Genomic DNA, 21818 nt, shown 5'->3' on the forward strand with positions numbered 1-21818 from the left:
CGGACTCTGCAAGGCGAGGGGCGATCACTAAACGCATCAGAATTTAAAAATTGGTACTTGCCTGAGAGCACAGGCTGGAGAGCCCCGTTGCCTTCTTCGAACACAGGGCCGGGACGACTGGTGACGCTGGCTGGAAACTGCGCGACTGTGACGAAGGGCTCGGGGGCTTCCAATGTGCTAATTTCGGTTCGTCCGGGACTCCAACAGGCAAGTGATTAGCGACGACTTCGATTGAGCGATAATCGCATAATGCATTTCCGTTTCCATTCAGTCGACAGTTCACAGACAAACTGGACGATGAAACGTATGTAAAATTGGACTATAGAACCGGATTGGACTATAGGATATCCCCGAAACAGAGAAGGCCATTTTCACCGAAAAAAAATGGCAAGAGAAAGTGATGGTGTGACAGACAATTTGCGAGTGCGGCAGAATATCTAGCCCGCACGTCACATCGGGAACAATGAACACCCAGAACTACATATATCAAAGAATGTCTCCAGAAGCGATTATTGCCGATGTTCAAGGAGCATGATGGTCCCGTTATATTTTGGCCCGATTTGGCATCATTGCATTACGCGCTAGACACACTAGGGTGGTACAGAAGCCAAAATATCTGTTTTGTGCCAAAAATATGAATCCGCCAAGTTGCCCCGAGATACGGCCAATCTAGTCTTTTTCGGCTTTGACCTACGAAAACTACGAAAATACATAAAACCAGCAAATGATATAGGAAAATTTAAAAAAGATTGACCAAAAGTGGTGAAAATGGTGGGTAATGCAACTATGCGGAAGCTTATGAGCATGGTTGCCACATGCTCAGGTTTAATCTAGGAAGGTACAGATTTTCGGACTCATTTTTGGTACAGATTCTGTACGTGCAGATGACAGATTTTTAAAACTTGGTACAGATTTTTGGCATTTGATGTAATGTATGTACAGTGATACTGACTTAATGAAATATTTATGGTTTATCAGAGAGATTGGTTTCAGAGACTATAATGGTAGAAATATTCGAAATTTTATCTATTACAAACAATAGAGTTTTAAAACTGAAAAAAATTGTGTTAATTGCACTGAGTTTTCATATATCGTTGGTACAGATTTTTGTCAAAAAAGTACAGATGAAAAAGAATTTTTTTTGCTCGAAAGTACAGATTAAGATGTGGTAACACTGCTTATGAGTCATGTTCGAGGAAAAGTGCTAGAATCTTCAGAATTAAATTGGCAACTGCAATACTTTTCTTCAAAGCGAACCCGTAAGCACTTCGCCCAGTGATGGCAACACTGACCCACTCGCAAACGTTCGTAAACACACTGGTGGAAGCCATCCTTCTCGTTTCTCCGTATGGCGCAGAGCATCGTCGTCCGTCATCCATTCCGATCCGATGGGCGGAGCCAAGTCAACCAAACCTGATTCGTCATCGTTCACGTTTTACTTTTGTTCCTTTGCTTTCGTTGGACGAGGAGCACACCAACACCAACAGCAGAATAACAACAAGAAAACCTAGAACCGGGACCGATCGGACTGTTTTGTTTACCTCAATTCGTTGGGGGGCCCCACAACAAAGAAGTTGGTCGATCGCGTCGGACGTGTTTGGGGTGCCAGAGTTTACGATTCCGTTCTGTTAAAGCGAGTGAATTTACGGGTCGCGTTTTGTGACGTCGGGATTACAGATTCAGACAGCGTCGGCAAAATTTAATTGATAAGCTCCAAAGCATCATTAATCGGTTGTGCCCCTCGTTTTGCGATTTCGTTTTCCTCTTCTTTCTGTTTCGGTTTTTGGGGTTAGTGTGGGGGTTGTTGTGGGTGGCATTTTGCCCGTGTGTAATCTTATGAATGAAAATGATAAATTGCATTAGCTGATGATTTGCTGTTGTGTGGGAAGCAATGCTAGATAGTGGTTGGTGATGTTTGTCGTTCTGTTTGGGTAAAAAATAACCATAATAAGGAAAATGATGGTTGCATAACGAAAGTGTTAACGAAAGTTTGTAGTTGTGTAGTGAAAAAGAAGTGATTATAGGCAAGAAGCGAAAGGAAATCAATTTCTACCAACATAGTTTGATGAAAATCGAAAAATGAGTTCTTTCCTAATGGGATACCCGCACCCGCATCTCCAGTCCATGGGAATAAACATCGAACCAAAATTTCCCCCGGCAGACGAATATGGCTTTCACAATGGGTACAGTAATGTGCCGGGCATTACGCAGGCCGGAAACGACTACTTGCATCATGCCCAGAGCGATCTGCTGCACCATAATGGCGGTCAGAATGCTAATGGAGGTTACAACACCTACGCGGCCCATCATGGGATGGGTTACTATCCGCATCATCACCATCACCACCATCATCATCACAGTGGGTATGGTGGATCGCCGGTCCATCAGATGCACCCCGTGGCCACTCCAATCTCGACGCCCACCCCTATCGTCCAGCAGCAGCCATCCACGCCAACTGGTGGCAACTCGACACCAAATCAAACCACCAATAATAATAATAATAATAATGGATACATGTCGTCCAATACGACGTCGTCTTACTATGCCGGATATTACAGTGCCACGGCAACGGCGACGGCGGCCGCTGCGAACACCAACAACGGCAGTAATGGCAGTCCCGGCCTAGGAGGACACCACAATCATCATCAGCCGCTAATGGATGTCCCGCTACAGTGTGATGTCAGCGAAGTTAGCAATACTGCATTAGGTTTACAAGAATTAGGTAATGACCACCGTCGATTTCCTCGAATTACTCATTACAGCGTTGGTTCGATAATTGGCCACTTAAACTCCTCTAGGACAAAGTAATCCTAATGAGTCTAGCTGAAATCAGTGACTACAAAACATTACGGGAATCAGAAACCTGCCCAAGTTGTCAAAAGGACTAGAGTTTTGCATGTGTTAAGCTTGTTTAGCATATTAATTGAATTCCGGTAGGGGAAAATGAGGATACTTGATCCCTGGGAATACTTGATTCCTTAGCTATATCTCGAAACTGGAATGTCTTACAAAGATTAAATGTTCTAGAAAAATGTGCCAAAATTAGCAAAATAACAATTCTTGTAGTTTAAAAAATTTTAACAAAATGATTGTTTGAGTAATTAAACTTTGTTTGAAAAATTTCACAAAATGTAACTTGAAGATCTTTTTTCATCACTTTAAAATGTTCCTTACATGGGAAAATTATGAAAAAAAATATTTGTTCCAATGTATCAATCGTTCGAGCGTACAATGAACTTCATAATGGCATATTTTCAAAGCAATGGAAAACTCTCAACTTTTATCAGAAAAAGTTTTCTAAAATGTTGATTATGGGTACAATTGATCCCCCTTCCAAACGGCATATTCTTCTTCTGAATTGATTGTTATGATTGCTGATTACGAAATTACTAATATTTATCCAAAAACTAATATTTATCAAAGAATTGTCTGAAGAAAAGAGCAAAAATAATTAATTTTCACTTAATTATAAAAAAAAGCGCCTTTAAGTATGCAATGTAATTGGCGTTGAGACAAAGTTATAGAATTTTCTTCTTATGTCTGCTATACATTAAAATTATGAAATGAGAACAAACATGAAAAAAATAGTCAATTAACAATCTATCTTGGGGTTTTGTTTGATTTTTATACAAGGATTAGGGCTTCCTGAATAAAAGATCAAGTCTCCTTCAATAGGGGATCAAATCTCCCCTAACTTCAGAAAAATCGCAATTATTTTACTCTCACAAAAATGCTTCTAGTTCATCAACGGGTTCAAGTATCGTTCTAGTTTTTGGAGCATAGAAACTTGAAGTCACAAGCTGTCAGAAAATGTCAAAGACGGCGAGTTGCTAAATTTTTCCAAAAAGATATGGTGAAAATAAGAAAAGGGGATCAAGTATCCCCACTCTTCCCTATAAACACAGTTCAGGAGCAAATTGAATTTTTATTTTGACCACTTTTATATAGACTTTTCCAAAGTTTTCGATAACTCAGCAGGCTTCACATGTTTTCTCAACTGCCGGCCGTGATATACCGAAGTGACGTATGTAGATACATTTTTGACTTTTTGATTCTATTTTATTCGGTTTTCGACGAGCTTTTGAATGCTCTGATTTTTTTTCGATTATATCAATCCGTTTTTGTAATATTTGAGAAAAATGAAACGGCAAATCTACTGTTTATACGCCGAAATGACGTACGCTAAGGTTTTTTTTTACACGGTATGAATTCCGTCGTTAACGTATAGCACTTACAATATTTTCGCTCAAAAAAGGTGTTGATTCGCGAGAGTCATGTGGAAGAGTCGTATACATGGCAAAAAAATCGTGTAAAAAGAAGCCGTGTTAGAAAAAATGAGAAAAATCAAACCGTGTAAAAAAACCTTAGTGTATATCCTATCATCAATAGAAGAAGTTAAGAATAAATCTCGCCACTCAAATAGTTTTTGAGTTGAATTCTAAAAGTTGGAATATTTGCTCACTTTGACAAGACTATCTGGTTATAACAAAAAAGTATATCATACCAACTCAAAAGGAAGAGGGGGCTTTCAAAATAACGGTAAAATCTGTTCTAATAAATGTTTTTAAATTAAATTCAATACAAATGCAAATTTTTAAATTTTTGTTTTTTAAATTGCTGGGTTAAGTAAATTTTCTACATGAAGGCATATCCTTAGGAAATCAAAATTTAATCAAAACACTTCATATGGATGACTCTCGTTTATGGCTTTTAACCCAAATTTAATTCTGCACAAATTTATGTATCAATATGATGCGTTTTGTTGACAATGCATATGATTTTCATTCTCGAAGCTACGTTTTATTTTTTTAAATTATAATTAAAACTTTTACTTTGACATGAAAATCTTTCTTGATAATCCATAAGAAAAAATAGATTTCAGACAAATTTTCTAATCTGCCGAGCCAAACCCAGTAGGACGACTTCCATCAAACTTTGAACAATGTTTCAATCAGAACTGTGTATTTGAACGTTGATCTGATGTTTTTTTAGTTAAATTATTCAAAAACATTAAATAGTATATATAGACCCGAATAACCCGGGTGGTTAAAAGGTCTTAAATAAATAATAATAATAATAATGTATTTCAAACAAAATATGAGACTTCCACTACTTGGAATGAGAGCCTGTAATTATAAGATGTGATGGCTTTTAAAAATTCAATTCTTTCATTATCTGATAAGATGATTGTAAACTACATATTTTTTACAGCACAAAAATTCTAAATCAAAATCCAAACTCCAAGTTCTTGGCCGTTTCGTAAAATTTGTATGCATATATTGTTCGAATTGTTTTCTTTGGAACATAAAAGTGAGGAGACAATAATTTGAAATAGTTTAAGGAGTGTATTCGAAAAAAATGCAACACTTTGTTTTGAGAATGACTTTTGAATGCATGGATGGAAAATGATAAAATTTTCAGTTATGCTAACTAATAATGTAATGTATACGTGTACAAAACTTGATGACATTTTGTCAAGTGGTTTTCTAGACAGCGTTCAAAACAGATAATCATTGACACATACTTTTGAGCAAGATCGAGAAAAATCCAAGAAAATCTCAGGGAGTGACCCAAAATCAACTGGAAATCAACTATTCGACCAACGTTCATATGGCAAATCATTAAAAACGTCCTTAAGGATATGACAATGAGCTTAATTTTGAATATAAGTAAAGTTGACTTGATTCCATGAAGTTAAGGAATGTGAGTGCTTTTATCAAGCGCAATTCGAAATTTTCCATAGGTCAAGTGATAAATAAGATAAATTATTCGAACTAGTTCGTCTAGCTGACTAATAAACAGGCTTGCTTAACTTCAACAGGGTAAATAAGGTGCCCACCGGTAAAATGAGCAAAATGCGGTGGTCAAATAATGCGCAAAATATGGACAGCAAAACAAACTCGTTAGCGGGCGCTTGGAAGGATCCCAGCTGAAAACTTTTCGTTGAAAATTCTCGCTTAGGTGTTTCGGAAATGAAAAAAGGAAAAATTACATGTCTAGTACTTGAGGAGGCTGATGATCTGTTGAAGCTGCCATTCAGTCGATGTTCCTTAACGATTGACATGATGAATCTGGAATCGTTCCATTACGCAAAAACTACGGCGAAGTTATAAAAAGCAAAATATGTTGTTTTTGTGCCGAAGGAGAACAAACTACTAGATTGGTCATCAATAAAAGCCTGCATTTGGCAAAAAGGGTGGTTCATAGTATACATCATAGATGGCACACGTGGTGCCCAAAAATTAAAGTCGAAAAACTTCTTCATTGGTCTCTATTCCGAAAACCACTCAACAGACAATACCAAAATATGCACATGTAAACATTACATAACTAAGAAACTTCGCTGAAAATTTCATCAATTTCCATCTATGCATTCATTATTCGATACCAGATACCAGTATTTTGATAGCAATTTACTATCTTCTTCAATGAGCGTTTTCGATTGATCACAAAAGTTGTTATCGAAATACGGTTATCTGATTTTTTCTTATATCGTGGTTGAATTAAAGGGAACCTTTCGATTGCTTTGATTCAGTAGAATTATTCAACCAAGTAGATTCTCAACACATAAAGAGCTGCTTATTCATCATTAACCCTCAAGGAATATTTAAAGAAGGTAGTGCCAAGGCAGCCCTGCTCTAGTATTGGTACAGGCTGAGACGTCACAATCTCGAAAAACCTGTTAATTTACTAGTAAACTTTTTTTTCGATGATAATTCGATGAATCGGCTGGAAATTTTTCACTTTGAAAACATGTTATTGTAGAAAGATTCTTGCTTTTCGAGCTGGGTGCAAAAAAAGTTGCATTTTCGAATAATTTTTCTTTGAAAACGACCATTGAAGTTTGGAAAAATGGTGGATGTTCACCACTGAAATATGCAAAACTTTAAAATTAGTTCAAAGTCTTCCATGAAAATGTTCAAGTCGGAGCAGTTTAAGCTCCTCATTACAATAAAGTGATAAAAACATATTCTTTTACACAAAACCACAACCTTTCATTGGCATTTTAGTAAACGGAGTTAACAATTATGAATTGATGTTAGTTAAATAATTGTTCTACATAAGAATTGTATATGGTAAACCGGTTGGATTAAAATCATTACAATCAGTTGAACACTCAATATCTACCAGCTAGATCTTTTCGAAGCTGATATTTTCTTCATTTTTGCACGTTTTAGCTTCAAGGCGACATTGCATTCATTAAAAAACTAAGAAAAAAAAACATAATGCAATCTTCAAAGGACCAAAAAACTTCATATTGTAGAAAAATAGAGGCCTTACAACAAAATCAAAATGAAATTGGAATTCGATTTCGTTCTTAAACGTGGTTTTCTTTGAAATTCCTACCATTCTCACATAAATTTTCGATACAATCGTTTTTGTGACGTCTCAAAAAAAATCCAATATGGCTCTCGACACTACCTTATTTAAATATTCCTTGATTAACCCTTCAATAACGAAAATTTTCTTTTAGTTTGATTTTTCTTATAGCTTCAATTATGAAAAAATTTCATCTGCAAACAGCATTTTGATTAGAGATGTGTTAAAAAAAACTATTATATTTCGAAGAATGCTCTAATTCCTGAATTCATAAAACTAAATGTGTGTTTGACGAAAATTTACAACCAGAATACTCAACTTGTAATATTTGTCAATTTTTTACCGATTTTAACACATTTTTCCCCATCTCATTAACATTTTATTTTTCAATTTTATGATTTATCAAAGAGCAAATGTAGTTTATCAAAATCTTTTACGTTTCACAGGTATGAAATTGGATAGGCGGATAGAAGAAGCTGTTCCGGCAGGGCAACAGCTTCACGAGATTGGACTGAGACTGAGATGTGATGATGGCGGTTCAGATCAGGTAAGGAACTCTCATCTTTTTTTACGCTTATTAAAGGGTATTTATTGACAATTTAGGTACTTGAGCGTTGATGAGTTTTAGGTACATACATACATAATTTCGTAGTAGGTACACTTTCAAGTGTAGGGGAGAATGAGGATACTCGATCCCTGGGGATACTTTATTGCTTAGCTATATCTCGAAACTGGAATGATGGGTCAAATGTTCTAGAAAACATGTTTTAGAATTTTTTTTTCTAAAATGTTCATTATGGGTTCAATTGATCCTCAGAGTTCAAAAAGGTATATCTTTCTTCTAAATAAATCGTGATTATTGATGATTACGAGAATACTTTTATTTTTCCAATAGCTAATATTTATCCCATAATTGTTAGGCTAAACGGGCTGAGAAAATTGATTTTCTTTTACATTTAGATAATTGTGTCTTAAAGTATGCAATGACGCTAGGGTTGAGACATAGTTTTGGAATTTTATTCTTCTGACATTAAATTGTGAAATGAGAAAAAAAAACATGATCAAAATAGTCAAGTGATATTGTATTTTGATTTTTTTTTCGATTTTTCATTCCAATATTAGAGCTCCCGGAATAAAGAATCAAGTCTCCCTTAGCTTTAAAAATTTCACATTTTTTTTCACTCTCACGAAAATGCTTCTAGTTTGTCTACGGTTTCAAGTATCGTTCCAAATTCAGAGCATAGAAACTTGAAGTAAGACACTGTCAGAAAATGCAAAATATGGCGAGTTGTAAGTTTTTTCAAAAAGAATATATAATAAGAAAAGGGAATTAAGTATTCCCACTCTCCCATACAAATGCCTTAAATTAACCATTATTTTGGATGAAGGGGTTCAATTGCTTGTTTCACAAATAACGTACATTTGTATAGAAGTATTTAATCCAAAAACCATTCAATCTACTAGTAATCTGTTCATCAGAATTTTTTCATTGAAATTTAGTAGGTAACTTTCAATAATGCATTTTTCAATCGTCAACTGCAGGATGACTATCTGGATGAGGAACAGATGATGCTGGATCGATCGCCGGACGAGCTGGACTCGAACGACGGCGATCTGGATGATCTGGACTCGGATGTGGACCCGAGCGAGGATGGAATCCATGTGACGAGCGATGGGGAGCGTATCATCTATCCGTGGATGAAGAAAATCCACGTCGCCGGTGCCTGTGAGTATATTTTCGATGTTCAAACTATAATTAAGGCGATTATGATGAAATTTATTTAGAACTAGCTGATCCGGTGTGTTTTGATACATCTTGTAAAATTGATAGAAATTTTAAAAATGATTTATTTTTTGATTTGTTAGAACAAAATTTCATATATAAATATCTACATAATTAAAAATCAACACCTTGAAATGAAAGTGCTAATAGACCAAAGTTCTTCGAAATTACAGGTTACCTCATCAGCCATATTGGTTGGCAGATTTCCAGAATTACGACGTAGTTGTTATGAAAAATAGCGAGCATTGTATTGAATTCAACAGTTTTTCCATAAAAAATATTTTTGATGCCAGTAATTTGTACGCCACTGTCCTCAAATGCATAAATTCGACTTCCCAGATTTATGAGCTTCTTAAAAAAAATACGATTTGGTTTGTAGTTCTGCATAAAATGCGAATTAACCTCGGAAATATCTAAATTTTGGTGAAAATTGTAATTACTGGAAACTATTTCTAAGCATATTGTAAGCTTAAAAATGGAAAGTATTGCAAGAAGACTCATCCAATATTCCTAATAAATCATTTAGATAACACGCAAATTTCGAGTTCATTAACAGTAAAATATTTAATTGATAAATCATCTTTTCTCGTAACTATTTTTTTATTCGAGTTTTGGAATGATTCCAAGCTCTTTATTCAATATATTTCATACTGAAATCAATTGTTCCAACACTAGCTTTAGTTCTTTAACACTAATTACTGAACTTTTTTTGCAAATGACGAAAAACGTAGATTTATTTTTTTTTTCTATGGAAGAATCTCATAACAACTACGTCATTATGCTCGGCACGGGGGTACGTTCACGCATGATTACGGTACCCTATAATTTAAATACTCTGCTAATAGACTGGAATGCAAAATTACCATCTTTGGCGCACATTTCTGCGCATTTTCTGCACATAGCTGGAACCGATTGGCATTGAAATTTTGCAACATCTTCCTTGGGTGTATAAAATGCCTCCTCCCATGCCAAAAATGTAAGGGTGCACCTCTCTCTTTTTTTTTATTTTACCACTGAATAGAAGAGAGGAGTCACAAACTCTCCCATGCTAAATTTGGCATTGTATGAGAGCTCTCCTCTTCCCTATATATATTCCCACTGGAATGAGAAAGGGTTTCCAAATAGGCATAGAAACATTTCTCGATCTTAAATACCCACCGATATTGAATTTGGTTTCATTCGTATGATTAATTCTACAGATATGCAACAAAAATATATGGGGCTCCCGTCTCCCTTTCTTATCTGAGTCATAAAAGAAAGCGGGGTCTCAAATAATCATAGAATAGTGCTCATACCCAAAGAAAAATTCCTATGCAAAATTTGGTTTCGTTTGTTCGGATAGATCTCGAGTTATTGTGTGTGACCTCAACTTTTCCCCACCTACCTCCTCACTGGAACGTGGGAATTCTTAACAATTTAATTGAAAATATGATAATCTCAATCTTTTTTTATCTGGCCTAGTCCGTGTAGCCGATAGAGGGAAATGGAGTGCAACACAAGTGATGATTTGTTTTGTGGATACTGGCTGTACAGCATCCCTCCACGAATCTCACGCTGAATGTTGTGGATAAGGTAAGCTTGCTAGAATTTTTTCAGGATGAATCCAGACCGGACAAATCCAAGCTATTTTATCTAAAAACATAGCAAAATTCGAGCCTTTGATTTAGAAATTGTCGACCAAAAATCCAGGCAATATCCGGGCAAATTATATCAAAACCCAGGAATTATTCAACAAAATCAACAAAAAAAAACTTAAAAAAATTTTACTTCATTACAATTTATTTGAAATAGCATTTCAGGCTTCCAAAAATCTTTTCCTGTTTGTTTTTATGAAACTTGCTCAAAAAATCTATAAATTTAAAAAAAAATATAACACAATTTGATGGTTGAATTGGTTGTATTGCTAATTGCATTGAGTAAGTCTCTTATCATGAACATTTCTATGATTTTAATCTTACCTTTTTCCAGATTCATTTAACTGGGATCTTCAAGGCTTGTGTTGTTTCTTCAGTAACTGAAGTTCATTTTCTTTTTTTATGGGTTTTTATGAATTTTTAGAACTCGAGATTATTGTTCAAGAAATTTAACTCATTTGGAGTCCTTATCTATTTTTTTAACATTTAATTTCCATTTTGAACTTATTTATGTTATCAAATGAGACCATGTGAGGCAAAAGGATTAAAGTGCATAGAAGCTAATTTCGAGAAAATACATTATTTGACCATTTTCCATAGGTACATTTTTCAAATTTTCTTAAGCATAAAATTTTTCTCTTGTAACATTGGAAAAGCAATTTGACAAAATTATCTGTTTTTTATCTGATGAGAATTATTAATGATATAAAATTCAATAACACCGCAATAAACAATTGAACTATGTATCATAAATTATGCAAATTCCAGCATTGATTTTGTAATTTTGATTAAAAGTTTTGTACACATGGCCGAAGGCACGAGGGTCCAAAAACGCCATGCAAAATGTTCTCCTCTAAGCTTAAAAATACAAATCCTAATCAAATTTTGATGAACGACTAAAATGATTCAAGTGTAACAACCTCGACTCAGAACCCAAGCCAAAACTTCGAAATCTTACCCAAGGTCAATAATTCTACTACAGTTTTTCGAGAAATTTCTAATTTGTTGTTTTTAATTCAGCCCCGAATACAGAATTTTAATAAGCTTGTCAAGTCGCGCAGATTTGGCCCGAGTTTTTGCACTTCATTTGCTGAATCAAACAAAAATTTAAATTGAGTCGTTTAAATTATGTATTTGAGTTTGAATTTCTTAAATTAATTTCATCAAAGATAGTGTGAATTTATTTTTTACATGTGATTTAAAATAGACTTATGTATTTCGATAAACAAAAGTCAAGTGTTTTTCTTCATGATTTCAATCTAATAATTTTGGCCCCGGATTTGCACGGTCCGGAAACTTTTGGAAAAATATTTGGGAAGCTTACATAACTTAAGTTAGGTTAGAATAATTTCAAATTTGGTGGTTCCTAACTTTCCTATTAACATATAAATTTGATGTCTGTGATGAGAATTCGGATTCTGTATCCAGTTTAATTTTACTAAACATCAATTTGGATCATCATTGGGAAAAATACTTATTCGAATCTAGGTTTTGCATTTCAAACTTCTTTATTAGAAACTCAACATTTCGGAATATGTAAAGAAATTTGAAATTACATACCATTTTGAAGATTTAAAATTTGTACTTTTAATTCTTATACAGAAATTGAACTAAAGAAAGTTTCATAATGGTCAACCAGAATTGTAAAATCTGAAACAGTTTCATGTCACGCAAATTTCATTTAGATTCTAAAGTTAAATTTCGAATAAATTCACATTGAAAACCAAAAATTAAGAATTCAAATGAGATAGTGCTGGTTGGAATTCTAATCGAAATTTCGCTTTTTGGCGCATAATTATTAAGAATTATTATTATCTGGAATTAAGATTCTGAAATCTTTTCAAACTCGGAATTCATATTTTGAACTCAGGTTCAAAAGGCGGTATAAAAATTAAAAATTCAAATTCAGTGCGCAGCTAAGTTTTATAATCAAGATTTAAATATCTATGTGAAAGCTTCATAAGAGATTCAAATTACTGGTGATCGCAGTTTCATAGTTTTGATACTGGATTCAAAATTAAAATTTTACATTCCATCAGAATTAGTTTTAACACAAACCAAAAGAAAATACATATATAAAATAAATCATGAAATAAATTAATAATAATTTTTTTGTGACCAAAGAAATTGTATTTTATTATCAAGATCAAAGTCAACTGTTTATTGAATATATTTTTTTGTTTTTTTGTTTACACAAATAATTTAAATTGCAGATTTTTCTTAAACAAAGCTTCAAACTAAACTAACTAACTATTCGATTTAACAGGAGTCGAAAATAAATCTGATTTGAACCGCAAACTTAATCTCTTACTTTTATTTCTCAATATTTAATAATTTTCTACCAATGCCTCAAATGGTCATGATTGTGGTTAAAAAGAAAGAGCTTACTACTTTCTAATTTAAGTTAATATAAAAAGTTGTTCTTTAAAATGAATTCTTCAAATCCATAATTTATTTTGAAAAATCATTGAAAAAAAATTGTCGATTATTTTCGGCGAGCTATTTGCGAAAGATAGTTATTAAAATAAATACCTTACTATTAATGTAAAATAACTCAAACATGAATAATTATATGGAAACTTCATTTTTTTACTATTTGTAATTGTGAAAGCAAAAATGTTAAAAGATGAATTTTGTCACCAAACACCGACCGGGGGGAGGGGGGCCAATTCTTCCCACGGCCCTGTTTGTACATATAAGGTTTTTTCCACCTGTAATTAGTTTTTCGAAAATTGGTTGGAAATAATGATTTTAATTTGACTCACTGAATTTTTGTTCTGAATGAAACCTTATTTTAGTTTCAGAATTTTAAAACTCTTACATACATATAACATATCTCCATGGAATTTGATTGAAATTCTTATGTTTTATTTTTTCATTTAGTTTTCTAATTCTTAAATCGTCATGTTATTTATGAATTGTTAAAATGGAAATATTTATTCTGCTATCGATAAAGCACATACCTTGCGATCTATGATGAAATTCAAAACAAAATAAAAATCTATCCTTGATTTTTTCTAAACCAGATAATTCTTTTTTTCAATAGAGATTCTATATTAAAAGCGAATTTAATGATGCATTTAACAGCTCTAATCAGAGTTTTTATTTTTGATAAGTTGCTCAACTATTTCGCACTGTTTGTTGCACGTGATGTGTAATTTTATTTGAAGATACCAGAAAGATACCTCCTACGCAGTTGGCATATGAAAGAAAAAATCGAATCATAGCCCCCCCCCCCCCCTCCCTTCTAAAGAAAATTTCGCAGGGCCACCGAAGGCTTAATCCGCCCCTTCTTATTCCACAGCTACCCTGGCCAATGTGACAGAAAGAACAAAGATGAATAGAAGAAATTCCGGTGCACTCGACTGATTAATTCTCGAAATTTAAAAAAAAAAGTGTGGTAGACCCCTCTTATCTTCCTATCTCCTCACAGGGAGGGATCTCAAATTACCCTAGAGTCTTTTCCTTATCCACAAATCTTTCCATGCCGAATTTAGATTAATTTGCCAAATTATTTCTCCAGTTATACAAAAAAAGTACTGGAACAAGGGAGGGGTCTCAAATAATCAATGAAACATTTCTCGTATCACATGCCAAATCTGGTTTAATTTGATTGACGAATTCAAGAGTTATGATAAAAATAGTAAGAGAGCCCTACTCTCCCTTCCTACTTCCCCTTTGGAAAATAGCAAGGGTTCCAAACATTCATTGAAATATTTTTCGTAGCCAATTACCCTCCCATTCCAAATTTGGTACCACTTGCTCGATTGATCTCATTTTATGCAAACATTCAATTTTTGCTTTGGAGGTCCCCTTCCAGTAAGAGGGAGGGGTCTTCAACTGTAATAGGAAGCTTCCTTGCCTTAACAACACCCATCTCCAAGTTTTAAGAAAATCGGCTCAGTATTTTCCGAATCTTTAGGGAACAGACAGATAGAAATCCATCTTTATATATATGTATATAGATAAACATTCTTTAGAAGAAAAGATCATTTTTTCTGGATTTTTTGAAATTTTAGAATATTTTCCAATTCAAACTAAATAAATTTCTATTGTATCTGTATGTATTGTACAAGCCTCAAATTTTTATCTTTTAAAAAGATCAATATTTATCGAATACCGGCTTGAAGAGGTTCTATTTTTCAAATTTCGAATCATGAAAAATGCCTTTAGAATGCATTACAAATGAGCCACTTAACCGTACTTAAGAACCTATTTGTTGATTTTCCGGAACCCATCAAACTAGAATGCCACACACTGTGATTCCGAAGGTCTCAAGGTTCCAACAAAAACCTTGACTGTGAGAGAATCGACCCTGATTAATCAACTGCAGTAGGACACTGCTGCCAGTAGAAAACCAGGAAAAAGGTGTAATGTTTTGCCTGCTGGGGCGCAAATGTGTGGTTGGTGATTATTAGAATCTATTTCGTTGTTGCCAACCTCCTCTCCAGGGTCCGGATTCGAGTCCGGGTCCAGGGAAGGCGAAATCCAGCAGCGAGCTTGCTGCCATCTGAAGGTCAAGAACTACAAAAACACTGATCCCAGTGAGTTAGGTCGGCCTCGACTCAACCGCAAAAGCGACAAAAGGCGTTCCTAATCACTTCTCATAAGTCAAGTATTTTCCATGTTTTTCTTACTGTTTTCCATGGGCATTACCGAGTGCATTCAAAACAACAATTGACCCGACCAGCCAGCCACTAGTTCATCAAAGCCCATCAAATGAAGTTTCCATCCAGAGGCCATCAATCGTCCGACGACCGACGACCGTTTCAAAACAACCGCGCGAAACTAACTTTTGAAAAGGCTTTGACGTGTTCGTTGCTGTTATCCGTTTGTTGAACGTGTGATAAATTAGAGGTAATTTATTTTATGCGCTTCCCTCCGCCGCGTTCGGCGACAGGTTCCTTTTTATCTGTTGCTGTCTTTTTTGCGCCTCACCTCGACTGCTGCAAACTGCCGGGAGGTGAAAATCGACTTTGGGGGGTTGATCATTTGTTATTTGTTCCAAATAACCGAAAGTTGCTCGTTCATTTTGGCGCGCGGTAGGACCGATTGATGTCACATTTTCGAACACCAACCACGATATCATTAGCGATCTGAGGAATCGATAAAATTCGGTTCCCCTGGCAGTGACGCCCATTCGGTGGGGGCTTGTTGGAATTTTGAATTGAACTTAACCCTCTTCAGCATGAATTATGAATCCATTGAAAAAAAAGTTGAGGTAATTTTTTATTTGGTTTTATGATTACAAATTAAATATTTGGCGTTGAAATATCTTAAAATATTTTTAAGTTCTAAATAAGCTTAAAATTTGAAAAAAAAATTTCCTATCATCTATGATCTCGTAGAGTAGCAAATTTATTTTGGAACAACTTCATATTTTGGACTACCACTGTATCAGCATTAAATTTGTTATGACATAAATGATTTTTTCATAATCAACTCAAAAGGTTGGCTTCAAACTATGATCTTGTTTAGTGAATTATTTCTTCATAACTCCCCCCGTAAATCTAAACAATCATATTTTGCAAATTTTTTTAAAAAGTTAAAGCTCAGGATTTGGATGAATTTGTTCAAAATTTTTATAATTAGTTGATTTAGCGAAATACTGAAAATAGTTGCAATGTGTTCCAAAATATTAACCAAACCCCAATATTACTTAAGTTCAGGCCCTTGTGAAGGTCGCATACATGGGGTCATTTTTGTCGTTTTTGTCATTTATGTCGTTTTCGTCATTCTTGTCATTTTTGTCATTTTTGTCATTTTTGTCATTTTTGTCATTTTTGTCATTTTTGTCATTTTTGTCATTTTTGTCATTTTTGTCATTTTTGTCATTTTTGTCATTTTTGTCATTTTTGTCATTTTTGTCATTTTTGTCATTTTTGTCATTTTTGTCATTTTTGTCATTTTTGTCATTTTTGTCATTTTTGTCATTTTTGTAATTTTTGTCATTTTTGTCATTTTTGTCATTCTTGTCATTTTTGTCATTCTTGTCATTTTTGTCATTTTTGTCATTTTTGTCATTTTTGTCATTTTTGTCATTTTTGTCATTTTTGTCATTTTTGTCATTTTTGTCATTTTTGTCATTTTTGTCATTTTTGTCATTTTTGTCATTTTTGTCATTTTTGTCATTTTTGTCATTTTTGTCATTTTTGTCATTTTTGTCATTTTTGTCATTTTTGTCATTTTTGTCATTTTTGTCATTTTTGTCATTTTTGTCATTTTTGTCATTTTTGTCATTTTTGTCATTTTTGTCATTTTTGTCATTTTTGTCATTTTTGTCATTTTTGTCATTTTTGTCATTTTTGTCATTTTTGTCATTTTTGTCATTTTTGTCATTTTTGTCATTTTTGTCATTTTTGTCATTTTTGTCATTTTTGTCATTTTTGTCATTTTTTGTCATTTTTGTCATTTTTGTCATTTTTGTCATTTTTGTCATTTTTGTCATTTTTGTCATTTTTGTCATTTTTGTCATTTTTGTCATTTTTGTCATTTTTGTCATTTTTGTCATTTTTGTCATTTTTGTCATTTTTGTCATTTTTGTCATTTTTGTCATTTTTGTCATTTTTGTCATTTTTGTCATTTTTGTCATTTTTGTCATTTTTGTCATTTTTGTCATTTTTGTCATTTTTGTCATTTTTGTCATTTTTGTTATTTTTGTCATTTTTGTCATTTTTGTTATTTTTGTCATTTTTGTCATTTTTGTCATTTTTGTCATTTTTGTCATTTTTTTCATTTTTGTCATTTTTGTCATTTTTGTCATTTTTGTCATTTTTGTCATTTTTGTCATTTTTGTCATTTTTGTCATTTTTGTCATTTTTGTCATTTTTGTCATTTTTGTCATTTTTGTCATTTTTGTCATTTTTGTCATTTTTGTCATTTTTGTCATTTTTGTCATTTTTGTCATTTTTGTCATTTTTGTCATTTTTGTCATTTTTGTCATTTTTGTCATTTTTGTCATTTTTGTCATTTTTGTCATTTTTGTCATTTTTGTCATTTTTTGTCATTTTTGTCATTTTTGTCATTTTTGTCATTTTTGTCATTTTTGTCATTTTTGTCATTTTTGTCATTTTTGTCATTTTTGTCATTTTTGTCATTTTTGTCATTTTTGTCATTTTTGTCATTTTTGTCATTTTTGTCATTTTTGTCATTTTTGTCATTTTTGTCATTTTTGTCATTTTTGTCATTTTTGTCATTTTTGTCATTTTTGTCATTTTTGTCATTTTTGTCATTTTTGTCATTTTTGTCATTTTTGTCATTTTTGTCATTTTTGTCATTTTTGTCATTTTTGTCATTTTTGTCATTTTTTGTCATTTTTGTCATTTTTGTCATTTTTGTCATTTTTGTCATTTTTGTCATTTTTGTCATTTTTGTCTCATTTTTGTCATTTTTGTCATTTTTGTCATTTTTGTCATTTTTTGTCATTTTTGTCATTTTTGTCATTTTTGTCATTTTTGTCATTTTTGTCATTTTTGTCATTTTTGTCATTTTTGTCATTTTTGTCATTTTTGTCATTTTTGTCATTTTTGTCATTTTTTGTCATTTTTGTCATTTTTGTCATTTTTGTCATTTTTGTCATTTTTGTCATTTTTGTCATTTTTGTCATTTTTGTCATTTTTGTCATTTTTGTCATTTTTGTCATTTTTGTCATTTTTGTCATTTTTGTCATTTTTGTCATTTTTTGTCATTTTTGTCATTTTTGTCATTTTTGTCATTTTTGTCATTTTTGTCATTTTTGTCATTTTTGTCATTTTTGTCATTTTTGTCATTTTTGTCATTTTTGTCATTTTTTGTCATTTTTGTCATTTTTGTCATTTTTTGTCATTTTTGTCATTTTTGTCATTTTTTGTCATTTTTTGTCATTTTTGTCATTTTTGTCATTTTTGTCATTTTTGTCATTTTTGTCATTTTTGTCATTTTTGTCATTTTTGTGTCGTTTTTGTCATTTTTGTCGTTTTCGTCATTCTTGTCATTTTTGTCATTTTTGTCATTTTTGTCATTTTTGTCATTTTTGTCATTTTTGTCATTTTTGTCATTTTTGTCATTTTTGTCATTTTTGTCATTTTTGTCATTTTTGTCATTTTTTGTCATTTTTGTCATTTTTGTCATTTTTGTCATTTTTGTCATTTTTGTCATTTTTGTCATTTTTGTCATTTTTGTCATTTTTGTCATTTTTGTCATTTTTGGCATTTTGTCATTTTTGGCATTTTTTGGCATTACTTGGTCATAGCTTTACATATTTTTAAAACAACATTCATGATTTATCTGAAAAAAAAAATGAAAAAAAACGTTTCTCTATGGTTTTCTAGTAACATTGTTGTCATTTTTTAACATTTTCTTACATTGCCTGATCAATTTTGAAAAATTTGATTGTTTTTCCTATCGCGTCAAGCGATAATTGGAGTAATGAAACATTTAAAACAGAGTTTTTCTTCAATTTCCAACGTCCAATACCAACTTTTGAAGGATTCATACGCTTCAAGAGTTCGACTAGACTCATTATTCAAACCGTAACAAGCTCGAAGTAATTTTTCCAACAGCAGTCCATCAAACTGGGTAAACTTTTCCCGGACTCAATCCCTCTCGCACAGAAGTTCTGAAGGTACTCGGTAATAGACACTCAATTACCGACAGCTGTGACACTACCGAAATCTCGTAGACTGACACTCGGCCAAGATGCCCGGAGGGAAAGTTTTTCCACCAAACCGCCCCCGACAGCAAAAAAAAACTTGTCCGAATAACAGCTCCTCAATCAGAAAAACTCGGCAGCGCGGCAGCTTCATAAACACATCAATTTATATTCCTCAATCTGGTGTCTCGAGTATCGGGAAAATCGAAACTTTTTCTGACAGCTTTACTTTTCCTCGAGTAGGTAGGTGGGTGGTTTTCTGGTCGATGGTTTCGATGAGCTGTCTCAGATAGAGTCGGTCCGCCAGAATCTACACTTTTTGATCGGAGTCTGATTGAAGGCAATCGTAACAGATGAGAAAGTTTTTCGAACCGAAAACTACACTGAATGGAAGAACGAAAATGGGGGAAAGGCATTGAATGATAAGAAAGTTTAGTTGAGGTTGAGCTGTCCTGGAAAATTTTAGGGTTAAAAATGTGGTGAGAGTAATTTTTATCTGTTTAACGCTTGTTTCGGCCTAGTAAGAAAAAACAGAAAAAAATGTATACCAAAGAATGTCAAAATTTCGCAAAGTGATTAAAGCAAATTTTTACTATCATTGAACATAACATTTCCCAAATGCTCAAACAAAATTTCGGAACAACTCATCAGCTCGAGCTAGACGCATAAAAAAGTAAATTTTCTACTTAGTCCATTCCCGATAATAACAAGAACGCGAGCAAACGAAATATGGCAACTTAGCTGCTGAAAAGCTGTTCAACAAAAAAAAATAATAAAAAAAAACAGTTCAACACGCACACTGGAGGAAAAAACATACTCGTCAAGCAAAGGAAAGGAGGAGGAATACAAAAAACACACAATTTGGAAATGGTGGCAATGTCGAGGATGATGATAATGACGATCCAAAATGAAGGTGCTGCCCGATTTTATTTGCTTCCCTTGATTGTTCCCTTCAGCAGTGTTACCCACTACATATCAAGATCCTAACAAGAGAGATGTTGATTGGGCCACGATGATTGTCTGGTGATTTTCCTTTTTTTGGGTTTCCAACTCGCGCGAAAAACAGCTTCATATTGAAATATGCTGAAAAAAAGTGATGCCACTGTGAGTTTTCGAGCGAAGAACTGGCTCGATCGCGCGAATTTATCCAGAGTTCGTCCGGACAAACACTGAAAAAATATGAATATTCTTTCGGGTATTTTTCATCGGAAATCATAATTTCTAGTAAAATCGTTTTTCGAAAGTTTGTTTATTTAATTGTCATTGCCGTTTCTCTAATGGTTATCAAAAAATACATCAGTTTTATTTTATTTTCATTGGACACAAACTGAAACTGTAATAAATTACCGGTGGCATGAAACCCCCACAATATATAGGATGAAGGGGCAGAACGTATAGAAGTTCAAATTCTATGTCCGACGCCATCTTGAAATCCAAAATGGCGATCTCCACTTAACTTCAGAATGTTGTAAACAACAGAAAATGTTGTAAACAACAGAAATCGTAAGAGTGAAAGGGCTCAAAAAGTGACTATGTCTTAAAAAAAATTAACAAAAAAATGTAAAAAAAAAACATTAAAATGCACTGAGAAAATGTACAAAAACATGACCAATGTTATGAAAATAACAATAATGACAAAAATATAACAAAACTGTGGCAAAAATATGAACAAACTATGACTAAAATTTGACAATCAAATGACAAAAATCTGAAAGAACTGTGACAAACTAAAAAGTGACAAATGACAGGACTTTGAATGAAATACAACAAATGTGGTAAAAAACAATATGACAAATAAAACAAAATTATGACAAAAAAATTAAAAAAAAAAATGACAAAAATTTCTTAAAAAATTGCAAATGGTATAAAATTTGACATCATTAAGACAAAAATGTCAAAACCATGATAAAAATTTGACAATAAAATGGCAAATAATCTGACAGAACTAAAATTAAGACAAACATTCGACAAAAAATTTACAACAAAATTTGAAATAAAATCACTAAAACCTGACAAACACATTTCTTCAGTTAGATTATTTTTCCAGCAGTGGATAATATCGATTCCAGAGCGCGCATCGATCGATTTGAAGAATTGCTATCCCAGTTAGAAAGTGCCACCCAACTTTTATGAAAAATAGGCAATTTCGATGATACAATCGGGCAAAACATTTTTCATTTTTCTTAAAGGGCATTTTTTTTCTCAAATTTTGCAGGTTTGAATACCGACGGTAGGGGGGAACAATTGCCAGAAAATGATTAGGTTTTAATTCTTAGTATCATGTCAGTCTGATAACACTTTAAAAAAGCTATGACAAATGTGGTAAAAATATGGCATAAATTTGACAATAAAATGACCAAATATATAACAAATGTGCAAGAACTTGAAAAAGTTCTGTTAAAACTATGACAAAAATATGCTAAAATCTTGCTAAATTATAAAGAGTGGCATA

General features: G+C 33.1%; 1 protein-coding gene across 1 annotated transcript in view; it reads left to right on the plus strand.

The window, feature by feature from the left end:
- Nucleotides 1-1581: 1581 nt before the first annotated feature.
- Nucleotides 1582-21818, plus strand: part of LOC129740126 (homeotic protein deformed-like) — a 37343-nt gene continuing 17106 nt past the window's right edge. The window contains exons 1-3 of the mRNA XM_055731740.1: nt 1582-2722; nt 7767-7867; nt 8863-9046. Coding sequence (XP_055587715.1) covers nt 2080-2722; nt 7767-7867; nt 8863-9046 — 928 coding nt within the window. The 5' untranslated portion in view covers nt 1582-2079. The remainder of the gene's footprint in view (nt 2723-7766; nt 7868-8862; nt 9047-21818) is intronic.

Source organism: Uranotaenia lowii, chromosome 1 (assembly GCF_029784155.1).
Source record: "Uranotaenia lowii strain MFRU-FL chromosome 1, ASM2978415v1, whole genome shotgun sequence".
Lineage (NCBI taxonomy): Eukaryota > Metazoa > Arthropoda > Insecta > Diptera > Culicidae > Uranotaenia > Uranotaenia lowii.